Source organism: Carassius auratus, chromosome 36 (genome assembly GCF_003368295.1).
Source record: "Carassius auratus strain Wakin chromosome 36, ASM336829v1, whole genome shotgun sequence".
NCBI classification, from domain to species: domain Eukaryota; kingdom Metazoa; phylum Chordata; class Actinopteri; order Cypriniformes; family Cyprinidae; genus Carassius; species Carassius auratus.
Window position 1 is genome coordinate 2,482,166 of NC_039278.1, and position 14,379 is coordinate 2,496,544.

A 14,379-nucleotide genomic window follows, 5' to 3' on the forward strand; every position below is an offset into this window, starting at 1 on the left:
CGTCCCAAATTACTGTAACCGTTATATGCGATACATTGTTTTTTTATGCTACGCAAGTCTGCAGTGTACTTGAGACAGTGTACTCTTCAGCTATCTTTGACAGCTTTTATGTGCGTTACTGGCAGCAGAACCCTCTACTTACATGAACAAGTCACCACAGCATACCTTTTTTTAAGATCATAATCACACAACCTATTCGATATTCTATAATTGAATCAACTAATCGAATATTCTAATATTCAAAAATCGTGACCCATCCCTAATGATTACATGCTTCACAACACCAGTTGAGTGTTTAAAATAACTTCCTTTTGTGAACTGAAAATGTTTGTCTTTTAATTCAGTTACAGCTATAGCTGTGGATGCCTTTGTCCATATTAGGGTTTTCCTGGAGCGTCATTGGTTCTATTACCTCTGTAATGCATATCTGGAGTTTCTGCCTGAGGGCGCACTCCGGCTTCCAGTATGAACGAAATAGAAATCACGTGTTATGTATTAAGACATCATGTGTTAATAATGACCAATTCATAAAAATACTTCTTTCAAACGAAATTTTAAGTAGAAATATGATAAAACATTTTATTTAAAGTGTCCTAGAGGTTCTTAAAATAATATTTTAAATTGCAAAAAAAAAATATTCTGTTCCAAGCCATCAGAACCGAAGGTGTGTGTGAAGTGTAAACGAGTACAGACCTTCTAACCTTTGAAAATCATTTAACATTAAAGCTTGCATTTCTTACATTGTGCGATTAAGATTTTAACATTTAGCTTTCAAGGAGCTTTAAGTAATAATGTCTTGGGATCTAGATAATAATCTAGGAATAAATGACCCCCAACCCCGGTGTTCCGTCCCATCACACTGATGGTACTCAGAAAATAATTTCAAGGTTTGCAGGTGTGGTTTTGTGTTTATATTGAGTACTTTTAATAATAATTATTATGTTTATTTTATTTATTTTTTTGCACATTGCAGATCTTCTATGACTTGGTTAGACAAATTAACAGGAAAACACCAGTGGAAAAGAAGAAAGCGAAAAAGAAATCCAATTGTATCCTGCTGTAGAAACAGCATGCTGCTCAGAGCCAGGTCTGTCACCATGTCACAGTTACATCATCCAACATTCATTAATACCTTATTTATTCAACACTTCTTCCATCTACTTTCTTTTTCTTAGACTGATATATTGATCAGGCCAAATAATGTCCCATTATTCAGAAACGGAGACTGTAAGGTGGGGCTGCATGATATAAAAAAATGTCTGATATTATAATCTAATATTCAATATGTGATGCAAGTAAAAATCAATTGTAATTAAAACATTTAAAACTTGGAAATTACATAGCCAAGATACTACTGATCCATACTGGATTTTTACAGCCATCGATCTTGATTGGCCGATACAGATTTATATATATATATATATATATATATATATATATATATATATATATATATATATATATATATATATATATATATATATATACAGCCGATTATTCAGAATGATAATGATATTTGCCAATACCAATAGTTTGATACTATACTGGAAACCCTCTCATTTGGTACATTACTGAAATATTAAAGGTTAAAATGAATAACAGAGCTATTATATTCAACTGCTATTAATTTTCAGATATAATAATTACATCATGCCAGATTTATTCAAACATACATAAATAATTAAATATAAATGAGCTCTTTTTGTAGCAAACTAATGGGCTGTGAAGATAGGATAACTTTGCTGAGGTAAATGCAATGTCAAGTGACATTGTTCACAAGCAGTTTTTTTGGTCGCAGTCTTTCTGCGGTTTAAAGGTGAAGGAGTGATTACATGAGATGTGATACATGTTGGTAAGTTGTACTGTATCTTTCAACATACCTTTTGATGTTGATTCATGTTTATTTTGCTAAAACTTGTCTTGCAGTGGAAGAGACTCACACTGCCCCTTTAACTGAAGCTGCTAAACAATGATCAGTCACATCAGGCACATTTAAAAGCATCAAAACGGCATTTAGTTTAAATTTGATGAAAGGATTTACAGAATTTGAAAAATGAAACCGTTGATAATCACAAGTAACAAAGGACAAAGCTTTTAGTAATTATTGGTTGTGAGGAGCATTGTTTGGTTTTGAGAAAAAACGTGGATCGGTCTGCCGAGAAAACAAAAAAAATTTACTAGCCATAAATGTCCGGAGAGGGTCGTTATAATTATATTGAATAATTTGGTTTAAATATAAATAATTACATTCTCTGTCTTTTTATTTAGTTATATGTAGGGATATGCCGGTATCAAATTTTTTATGTTGCAATTAATTGCTAATTGCTTTTATCATGGTATACAGTATTATCACGATATTTAAAGCTCAGTTTTAAAAACGTGGCCATAATACCATGTAACTTGTTTAATAATTTTTTTGATAACACTTCTGTGAAGCCCGTATTTATAATACATTATAAGGGTATTATTAAGGCATTATAATGAATGCATAGTGCATTATAAAAATCATCACAATACTTATATATTTGTGGTTATAAGTTTAAAAGTATAATTATTAATAACAAAATGAACACCATATTAAATCTACTTCAGTTAGAGTAAAATGGACTGTACCATATCTTCACATTGTTTATTTAAGATTTGCACAGTACTATAGCTTGTGAGTAGTTAGATGTTGAGTGTTATTTGAGTGTTTCCTGTGGAGCTAATGTCAATTAATTGATATGAGATTAATACTCCCAACTGAAAAAAAGTGCAATATTTAAATGGTTACATTTTATTTTCATGGTCCCCTTAATCAATCAGCTATAAGCAACTTTGCAACTGAATGCAAACTAACTCTCATTAGAGTATTAGTATGCTCAAGAATAGTAGAATCTAGTATGGTAGAATAAGCTGAAGCATAGTCAGTTTATCTGTTGGTTGACGATCAAAATAAACCGTTAGCACACATTTACAGTAGCAGACTCTAATGACAGCTAGTTGACATGTATTTGCAGTTACATATCAACAGCTGTCTAAAGGGTAACCATCAAAGTAATATTAAAATAAATATAGTTAAAATCAAATGTCTCATACAACAGTTTCATCTGATCTTATATCTGATCTTATGGTGGTTTGAGATTATTATTATTTATTACTACTTCTAAGTGGTATTTGACTGCTTTAAGTAGCATCAGAAAAGTGGGAAGATGTGAGACTTATAATGCATTATAACTATGAGAAGTATAATCCATTGTAAAAGTTGATGCAACATGTTTATTGTTATAAATAAGCACACAAATAAGTAAATATTAGAATTAAAACTGTTCTTATGAATATTCATGAGATGATACAACATATTATAAGTTTTTTTTATAATGCATTATGCATTCATTATAATGTCTTAAGAATACCCTTATAAAGTATTATAAATAAGGGGTTCATAGAAAGTGTTACCATTTTATTTTCTTATAACAAATATAACTATGCAATAAAGCAATACAGAAAAATATATAAAGTTAAAAGTTTTACTCAGATTAAAGTGCAAAATAACTATAAAGACCAATAGGTATCACTTTACAATAAGATCTCATTAGTTAACCTTAGTTGATGTATTAAAATTCACAATGAGAAATAGTTACATTTGCTACAGAAATGATCAATCTTTGTTAAAAAAAAAAATACAACTTGTAGTTCATGTTAGCTCATTAAATGACACATTTGCAACTTTTTACAATGTGTTATATATATTGGAATACCTAAGATTAATTTATGTTCAAAAGAATTTTTAATTGGCAGTTTACGTTAACTAATGATTTTAACTAATGTTAACTCATGTTCCCTGATGTGAAGTGTGAACGAACAATAACGAATCAAAACACTTGCGAACATTATCTAGGGTATGTTGTAGTCCAGATTAAAATGAAAAAAAAAAAGTTTTAAACATAGATAGCCTATTAAGTCTAAATATTTAAGTATTTGGCACTGTGATGAACAAAACAGCAAATCCACAAATCTTAATGGCTATTTAAATATGTTTTAGAAAGTAGAGCAACTGCTTTATTTATGGGGTTTTCAGGGTAACTGCTGCATTTTCTGCAGTTTAGCGCCATCTCCTGTCAGATAGTGAATGTACTTTCATTCAGCGCATCTCATCCGTTCCCCCATGTGCTTCTCATGCATGCTTGTTTACATCAGAGTAGGGCTGTGCAATTAATCAAAATCGAATCAAAATCGCAATTTGAGACGTTGCGATTTGCTAATCGCAAAAGCCTGCGATTTGTACACGATATTACTCTGTTCCAGAGCATATGCATGACTGTAGGTTTGAGTGGCAGTCTTACTAACCAATAGAGTGAGGGCACCTGCGTTCTCCCCAATCAGCACTGCTCTAGCCAACTGTTAAATGCCCACCAAAAAAAAACAAAGGGGGTCAGCTCAATATTTAAGTTAAAACTAAAGAAAAACGTTATTTAACTTATGCTTCGAAACAACAGACAACGAATAAAAAAGGTATTTAGCAAGAGCTGCGTCACAATGCATCAAGAGCATCCCTTGTTGCATGTTCGCTATTCAGAAGGCCGCACACACAGCCTATGTCTCTGAATGCTTCTCATATTCACTCCTCTCTGCCCCACGTGGCGCGAATCCTGAGTGATGGACGAGCTGTTCACAGTTTTCGTAACGCTCGGTTATATTCGCACACGCACTGCACCGCAAATCTCCATGAGCGCATCTGGCAGTATGGATGAGGCTCGACGCACGCGTGTAACCTTCGTCAGTTTGCGCCTGGCTCTACGTTTAAAACAAATGTAAATTCAGTCTAACTGCTTGCTAATTTCACCTGGATGAAATGAAACATTCAGTACATTTTCCACTTGTTCTTAAAATCCTAAATAGTGTAACTATTTTTTACTTTAATACTTTAATAATTGACTAAAGAAATACAGTTCTTTATTTATAAAAAGAAAATAAACAAATCTCTACAGTGAAATTCAGTAATTAAGTTAATTCTGTAAAAGAAGTTACACCATTATAAGCTTGTCTTTATAAATATATTGTAAGGGAAACAGGTCAATTTAGCTCAAAGGGAATCATTTAAGATTTTAAAGGGAATTTGAACAGAATCACTGTTTCACGGCTGCTCACGGAGACGCGCCTGCGGTTCAGTGAACGAGCCGTTTAACATCAAATCTGCGCTGGATACTAATATCCAAACTATAGTGAAAACACTATCAATTAGCACAGTAACAAGATCGGCAGTTTAAGACATTAACTTGTAAGCACAAAACACAAGATACTTCTCTTTTCAATATGAATAAGGCTTTATTAGATAAATCTAAGACATATAAACTAATCTAACACATAAACGCACGCACACACACATTCACACAAGTTGCAGGAAGGTCGAAAGTTAGGGAAAGATGAGTTTAAGAGAATGGAAATATGTAATCCCAAGTTAACAACAATACGTTAAATTGCATAGACATGAACAACCATCAATCACGTAATTAGCGCTCGCATTGAGTTCCTCAATGAGGTTGAAATTATATTAGATACACCAGTAAAGGTCACAGTCTGGAGGTAAAGTTACTTGCATCTCCTGTGAAGAAGGAGCCTCGGTGAAAGGGCTATCCCGAGGTCGTTGATTGGCTGGAAGTTCAGTCTCTGAAGTGACGTCTTGGGAAGCCCGTGGTTGTTGGGCGTTGGCTGAAAGTGCAGAGTCGTGTTCGCTGGTTGAAGTTGAATGGACGTTACAAAACTTAACTCAGAACACGAAACTCTCAAACGGAAAAGAAAGAAATAAAGTTTGACGAGACCAGGTTGTGTTCCTTCTCATAGTAGCAGCAGGCAGGCACGCTGAAACCGCGCTCAAAGAACAATGATGACTACCGCATGGCTAGATGCAAGCTAAAGCTAGGTAGCAAAGCTACAAGCTAAAAGCTAAGAGCAGGCATGACTGATAGCACGAGCAATGCTAGAACTAAAAGCCGACATGGCTAATAGCAGCAGCTAGACTAGAACTAAAAGCAGACTAAAAGCCGACATGGCTAATAGCAGCAGGCAGACTAAAAGCAAGGCATGACTAAAAAGAAAAAAAAAATTACATCGTGTCCAAAGTATTTAAAACTTCCTGTTGGCCACCCCTCAAATGTTGCCTTGACCAATCAGATATGTTCTTGAGTCTTGGGTATCATAAATCATTTGTTTATCTTCCCAAGCATGTGGTTCTTGCCTCACAGGGTCTAATTTTGGACATGATTCCTATAACATGATTATGATATATTTTACAAATAAATGATTGTCAGGACAATATCAAGCAAGAAAATGCGATTATTTCAATACTAGACATGACTATCTATCCTATAGTTATCAAAAGACATACACAATAAGTGATTATACATGATAGTCAAATGTGTGGGTTACACATAAATGAATATGGAGTTAAGCAATGGAATGATTCAATCATAAGTCTTTTTTGAGTTCATTCTGGTCCATATATAATGTATAAAAAGGGTTTCTTTGCCATTCTCTGGCAAAGGACTTTTCTGTGAAGACAAAGGTTTAAAGCCCTTCCCCCTTAGGAATTTCAGTCTGGTTTCACTGGCTGGGGGGGGAAGTCAATGCAAGTATTTAACTTGATCTCCTGGGTTTACATGGGATGTCCAGCGTTGCATTCCAATCACGAACAATAAATTTGACAATCTCTTCTTTGAATTAAAATTGTCAATAATTGTTCTATTGGTGTTAATGTTGAAAGCTGTTGTGTGAACAAGTTGGTTGGTTGGTTATCTTGTTTGGTTCCTGTGGCACTAGAACTGATTTATGACTTCCTGAGGAATTCAGCTCATGTTTCAATGCACACAGCTCTGATAGACTCTTTGATTTGTCTGATTTGACTCATTTCTGCTACATATATCCCCCTTTCGATCGGCGAGGTGTTTAGGTGAAGACATCGTCGATCGCTGGAGAAACAAAGGCAGAAGAAGCAGACAAACACAGCAAACAGCAAGACAACACCTCCATGACAGTTACTGTACTGGTGCAGGCATCAGGTTATTTAGGTACACGTGGTTAAGTTCAATTAGTCAATGTAGTTTAGCACATTGAGGATAGTTTAGATGGTCTTGGAAATTGTTTTTATTTTGATTCATCAATCAAATTTGTGGTTAACTTTGTTTGGTTCTTCTAGGTTGTCTTACTTTACATGTTTACCATTAGTTTTCTAGTAATTTCATTTTCAATTCAATGGATTGACCTATCATGCATGGAGCTCTCTGGCTTCCATTCAGTTTAGAGTGGCTGGCGGATATTAGGTGTTGCGAGTCAATCCTAATATCAGACCTTCAACCCTCGCAGGGTGTCTAGGCATTTCACCTACTCAGGAAAGAGGGGAAGGAGAAGGATAGGTAAAAGAAGAACAAAACAAAACAAGGCTGCTGTGGGTTTTCCTAGCATGTGTTACAACTACTATTGAGCTAGGATGTCAGGTGCAGCTAGTGTGTCGTGAACCTTAACTTAGTGTCAGGTGTTCTACCTATTGTGAGGATGGCTGCACGTTTCTTCATGGTGGGTAGGTGTAACTTTGTTACGCTAAAAGTTGGATATTCTACCTGTGGGAAGAATATGTTTGTTGACTGTGTTATCAGTAGATGTGTTTACCTCTGGGTGTAGGTAATGTTGTGTATTACTGGTGTAGTGCATGTGTGGTCAGATCTGTTCAAGTCTGTGTTGTCTCCCCCTTTTTCTAGCATGTCACTGAAGACTGGCTCTCAGCATCCTTGGCTTGGATGAGGGCATGTCCATGGTCTAATGAGGGGTCAGTCCAGCAAGGCAGGAAGTTCTTTAGCAGACAGTCGGAGGCAGTTTGGCATGGCTGTGTGAAGCTGAGTTGCAAAACTTGTCTCCTATGTTGCATTCTTCTTGTGATGCCTTCTGGCTGTAGCAGACTTTCTGACCTTCTGTGCTCTGGTGGTTGCTGTTGCACAGACAGGGAATTTGGAACTTGGAGTTGGAGTTCATTTGACAGTTTGTTAGTGACTGAGGTGATGTCCTTTAGTACCTCAGATTTTTCATCAACAGTTGGCCGTTAAAGACTTGTTCATTCTGGGTTGTTGTTGAACAGGTGCTTGTCATCTCTGATGTGGTGCACCAGGTGATCACCGGCCTTCCGTTCTGTCGCTGGTCACAGCGAGCATGACTCAACTTTGTGGTCATATGCATGTAAATTGTCTTGAAGGAACTCTCTTAGTTGTTCCATGACTTGTTCCGTGTCTTCTAATGGTAAGCGGTCATGTTCTTGTGCATACTCAGCACTGTGCATGTCTGAGTGGTGCTGAGGTGGGTTTTGTTGTCGCTTACCCACACGAGTTGCTCTTGGATGAGTCAGGTGATTACCTTTGGATATCTGGTTAGGTTTCCAGATGTTATCCTTTTGGTTTCTTGAGAAGCGTGGCTGGTCCCATGGATTTTTCCAGCAGTTGGGCTGAAAGCGGTCGTGGATATGGGCGTCACGTTCTCTGTGCTCTTGATGGAAGACTCTGGTGTTGTGATGCCACTGGGTGTCGTCCAGTGCAAGGCTTGAGTCTTTGTTGACAGAGTTCAAGAGTGTGGATGTTTTGTTACCTTTCTTTGAGGCCAACTTCTGCTTGTTATAGGCCTTCTGTGTTAGGTCACGCAACTGTTGGATGGTCATGGAGTTCGGACAGGCCATGACACCTAGATGGTGACTGACTCCAGGGTGCAGATTCTTTAGGAAGAGGGTTTTGAAGTTCACATCCTCTTCAAGGTCAGAGTTGTTGTGTGCACCAAAGTAGGATTGTCGGAGTCGGTTGTAGTAAGCTTGTGGAGTCTCTTGACGACCTTGTTTGGTTTCCAAGGCAGTTAACAGTCCATGTTCAGACTCTGGGTCTGTAAACTCTTTAATCAGGACCTCACGAAGTCGCTGGTAGTTTGACTTGGTTTGACTGGGCTGTCGATCTAGAAAGTTTCGTACCTCGGAACTGGACGTGGCTCTAAGGAGGTATAACCAGTCTCTGTCAGTCACATGAGGTCTCACTTCCAGGTGAAATTCGATATCTCGCAGGTAAGCTTGGATGTCGGGGCTCTCTGTGGAGTTCGGGTTGAACCTGCTGATGTTTTTAGACAGCTTGTTGAGGTCTTTGATTGTCATCCCGTGTGCAGCTTCAAGGCCTTGGACGGGAGGTTTTCTTTCGTTGGCAGGAAAGGGTTGTGTGGCGAAGGCAGGTGAGGTTTTGGGTTGTGGCCCTTCGCTCCTTTCGTCATATGCCAGTTCTTGGACGTGGGACTCTGCTCTGCAGAGCAGTGATGAGGTTAAGAGATGTTTCTCTTTCCTTGGCTCTAGTTTGTGCTTGTAAGCATTTTGGAGTTCTATTCTGACCAGGTAGAGCTCATCGTTGGTATCATCTAGTTGTTGGGTCAGATTGTCCATTTCAGTTCTGTACCTTTCAAGGTGGTCTTTCAAAGCACTGATTTCAGAATTCTTGTTTCTGATGTCTATCTTGGCTTTCTCCAGTAGCTGTTCGGCATACTGGAGTCTGTTTACCAGGTCTTTCTGAGCAGCCGTTGTATGTTGCTGGTCGAGCTGAGCTGCTGCCAGGGCTGCTTGGAGCTTCATAACTTGTTCTGTTGTTTCCTGCTCCCTCTCGCTGGGTGCTTTGAGTTGATCTTGAACTTTCACTTCCAGCTTGTCTATGCGACGTTGAGCACGTGTCAGCTCCTCTTGAAGGTGGGTGATGTGCTTGTCGCTCAGTTTCAGCTGGGTTGTGAAGGCATAGCTTAGTGAGCTTGTGATCTTGACTAGCTCCTCGTGGTTGTTGTTCTGGCTTGAATCTTGTGTCAGGAATCTTCTCAGGATTAGGATTATTATTAAAAATAATAACAGTTCAAATGTCTTTGGAGTGAGGCTGTCTGTTATGCCTCTCAGCCAAATGTTCACATCTTCCCCATGGGCAATGGGGTCTGCAGTCTGCGGCATGTTGGCACGCTGGGGAGAAGAGAGACTGACACAGATCTGTGTGGAGTAAAAGCCTATGTGTGGTGGGACAACTAAGTGTTGTATCAGTGATTGTGAACCACTAGTGAAATGTGGTGATGACTGTGTTGGTCTCAGGGTGTCTAAGTAGACTAGAGATGCGAAGACTTTGTCACTCTAATGAGGAAGAGGAAAAGAGAGACAGAGGTGAAAAACAAATTCAAATGACAAGCAAAATTTCTGTTTTTCAAATGAGGAAAATTATTTTTTCCAATTAAATGTTATCAAAAACGTAAATAATATTATTATATTTCTTGCTTTGGACAAAAGAATACAATAATAATTCTGATATCTCTTTTCTTAGTCTGACAGGATTGACACCGTACACCTTTCAGTTGGACCGCTCACCAGGGAGTCAGCGAAGGCGACAGTTGCTCAACACGTATCTCTATTAAATTGATCTCAACGTTGGATGAGATGCTAAAACTTGGAATGCGTTTCCAAATGTAGGGAGGTTAGGAAGAACAAATGAGAGGATGATTACAATCAAATTCATAAGGATGATTCGTCGTCTTTGGCACGATTGTGTATTTACTTCACTTAGAATTGATTGATGGTTCTTACATGTCCTACAAATGTAAAAAGAGAAGAGGAAAGTAAAGGAGAGAGAGGACGGAGATGGTAAGTCTCAGAAGCGGTTACCTCAACTACAAGGAGAGCGTTGTGTTAGTTGCTGCACAACTAATCAAACAAAATAAACTTTAAATGAAAGAGAGTTGTCTTTCTAATTTATTTGAACTCGTAGTGAGGGATAACAATGTCTCCTTTTAGGGCTCAGGTTTGTCGTTCCCAGGCTAGGATACACAAAGTAAAGAAATGGTAAGAAAAAGTACAATTAAAAAAATTAATAAATGGGCAAAATATGCAAAAATGAAATAAAAAAAAAGGAAATCAATAAGTAAAACAATAGTGGTTAAGTGTATAACCAAAATAGGAAGAGGGGTAAAACGCATTCAAATAATTAAAGGTCTGAATAGCATATATTCAGATGGGTAATAAATAAATTAGGAAGAATAAGTTTACTTAAACTTCCAAAGTTCAAGGCTTATTCATTCCTAAAATAATAAGACCCAAAAGAGAATACTAGAAATAAAAGATCATATGAAATGATCTGAGAGGGAAATTTTAAATGATTCAAAATAAATTTAATGTTTCAATTTGACAATTAATAATTGTGAGTCAGTATTTCCCTTTCTAGTAAATGAAAATAAGTGGTCTAGTGAGAAAACAGAGCGATAAAAGAAAGAGACTAACAAGTGTTAGTTAAGATGTTTAAAATGGTTAAATCACGTCAGCGTTGCCCAAACACACATTATTCTTCCACTGGATGGTAATGCTAACGGCTAACCTTTGAGGCTAGTGGCTTTAGTATAGACTTCAATGTAAATGCAATGGTTTCGTTAGCTTAGCGACACCGCAGAGTTTGTGCGCTGCGCGTGCACAGTTCAGAGTTGCTCCGGAAGTACGTTAGGCTTCCGGGTCACGGTCGTCACTATGGCAACCAAAACACATTCTAGTGGATCAGCACATGAATCGTTGCATTGTTGCAAATACAGTTAAGCATGTTACATGAAATGTCGGCTCATTTCAACACTGTACAAATAACAACACCGCCTTTCAGTTGGTTTTGCGATGTGGCACTTAAACTCTCAGTTTGTATAGAGTTAAATTTATCTTAATTCAAATAGCAGCTTCCTGCTGTAGTTAAGGAACACAGTTATATCAATCTCAGCAATTTGAATCTCCGTGCCAGTTTTTCTGGACACAAACATAAAAGTTTTCCTTCGCTGTTGGTACACAGTTAAACTTTACTTGATCAAGCTTTTAAAACACTCCCATTCAAATTACTCTCGGACACACGCAGTGTTACGCGAGATTGCATTCACTTTGTGAACGAATACAAATGGGCAAACATTGTTCTCTAATGTTTAACGTTAATTTAGGGGAGTAGAATATCAAATTTGATTCGGCAGTGGAACACGCACTGGCAATCAAACTATATGAAATATGAATACGGGGACTTTGATAAATAGATTGAGGAACCCGCTCAAAACTATTCTTTATTCACCGATTTATATCCCTTTTGAAACACTAACAGTTTAGCTCCGTTCAGCAAACAGTGACTGAGATAGCGTTTGAGACACTGGAACACGCAGTGAAATCAAATCAGCTATAAAACAAGGCATTACACAAATGAGGAACACGCTCAATTTCTACCTTATTGTACGATCTCAGATGTTTACTTTTAAGTTCACTTACTGCTGTTAACAAAGGGGAGACGGACTCGAGTTAAAGTCTCCTCTAGCTCCTTTCATTCAAGCGGGAGGGCGCGCTGGTTACGTCACGCAAAACACACACACATACTCAGGTCTCGGAAGCTTTTTCATCCGTCATTCCTTTAGCAAAATCAAAGATTAAATAACTTGGTTTATGCTCACAATTTAGGTTAAACTGCCCGCATTCTCCACCATAATAAATGTAAGAGAAACAGGTCAATTTAGCTCAAAGGGAATCATTTAAGATTTTAAAGGGAATTTGAACAGAATCACTGTTTCACGGCTGCTCACGGAGACGCGCCTGCGGTTCAGTGAACGAGCCGTTTAACATCAAATCTGCGCTGGATACTAATATCCAAACTATAGTGAAAACACTATCAATTAGCACAGTAACAAGATCGGCAGTTTAAGACATTAACTTGTAAGCACAAAACACAAGATACTTCTCTTTTCAATATGAATAAGGCTTTATTAGATAAATCTAAGACATATAAACTAATCTAACACATAAACGCACGCACACACACATTCACACAAGTTGCAGGAAGGTCGAAAGTTAGGGAAAGATGAGTTTAAGAGAATGGAAATATGTAATCCCAAGTTAACAACAATACGTTAAATTGCATAGACATGAACAACCATCAATCACGTAATTAGCGCTCGCATTGAAGTTCCTCAATGAGGTTTGAAATTATATTAGATACACCAGTAAAGGTCACAGTCTGGAGGTAAAGTTACTTTGCATCTCCTGTGAAGAAGGAGCCTCGGTGAAAGGGCTATCCCGAGGTCGTTGATTGGCTGGAAGTTCAGTCTCTGAAGTGACGTCTTGGGAAGCCCGTGGTTGTTGGGCGTTGGCTGAAAGTGCAGAGTCGTGTTCGCTGGTTGAAGTTGAATGGACGTTACAAAACTTAACTCAGAACACGAAACTCTCAAACGGAAAAGAAAGAAATAAAAGTTTGACGAGACCAGGTTGTGGTTCCTTCTCATAGTAGCAGCAGGCAGCCACGCTGAAACCGCGCTCAAAGAACAATGAATGACTACCGCATGGCTAGATGCAAGCTAAAGCTAGGTTAGCCAAAGCTACAAAGCTAAAAGCTAAGAGCAGGCATGACTGATAAGCACGAGCAATGCTAGAACTAAAAGCCGACATGGCTAATAGCAGCAGCTAGACTAGAACTAAAAGCAGACTAAAAGCCGACATGGCTAATAGCAGCAGGCAGACTAAAGCAAGGCATGACTAAAAGAAAAAAAAAATTACATCGTGTCCAAAAGTATTAAAACTTCCTGTTGGCCACCCCTCAAATGTTTGCCTTGACCAATCAGATATGTTCTTGAGTCTTGGTTATCATAAATCATTTGTGTTATCTTCCCCAAGCATGTGGTTCTTGCCTCCACAGGGTCTAATTTTGGACATGATTCCTATAACATGATTATGATATATTTTACAAATAATGATTGTCAGGACAATATCAAGCAAGAAAATGCGATTATTTCAATACTAGACATGACTAGGTATCCTATAGTTATCAAAAGACATACACAATAAGTGATTATACATGATAGTCAAATGTGTGGGTTACACGTAAATGAATATGGAGTTAAGCAATGGAATGATTCATTCATAAGTCTTTTTTGAGTTCATTCTGGTCCATATATAATGTATAAAAAGGGTTTCTTTGCCATTCTCTGGCAAAGGACTTTTCTGTGAAGACAAAGGTTTAAAGCCCTTCCCCCTTAGGAATTTCAGTCTGGTTTCACTGGCTGGGGGGGGAAGTCAATGCAAGTATTTAACTTGATCTCCTGGGTTTACATGTGATGTCCAGCGTTGCATTCCAATCACGAACAATAAATTTGACAATCTCTTCTTCGAATTAAAATTGTCAATAATTGTTCTATTGGTGTTAATGTTGAAAGCTGTTGTGTGAACAAGTTGGTTGGTTGGTTATCTTGCTTGGTTCCTGTGGCACTAGAACTGATTTATGACTTCCTGAGGAATTCAGCTCATGTTTCAATGCACACAGCTCTGATAGACTCTTTGATTTGTCTGATTTGACTCATTTCTGCTAC

General features: G+C 37.7%; 1 protein-coding gene across 3 annotated transcripts in view; it reads left to right on the plus strand.

The window, feature by feature from the left end:
• Positions 1 to 1,194, plus strand: part of LOC113054957 (ras-related protein Rap-1A-like) — a 32,470-nt gene extending 31,276 nt beyond the window's left edge. Inside the window, exon 5 of one of the 3 annotated variants that reach the window (XM_026220781.1) lies at positions 974 to 1,194. In XM_026220781.1, the coding sequence (XP_026076566.1) occupies positions 974 to 1,063 (90 nt within the window). In that variant the 3' untranslated portion in view covers positions 1,064 to 1,194. The remainder of the gene's footprint in view (positions 1 to 973) is intronic. The other 2 variants (XM_026220779.1, XM_026220780.1) reach the window with 2 other exon arrangements.
• The last annotated feature ends 13,185 nt before the right edge of the window (positions 1,195 to 14,379 follow it).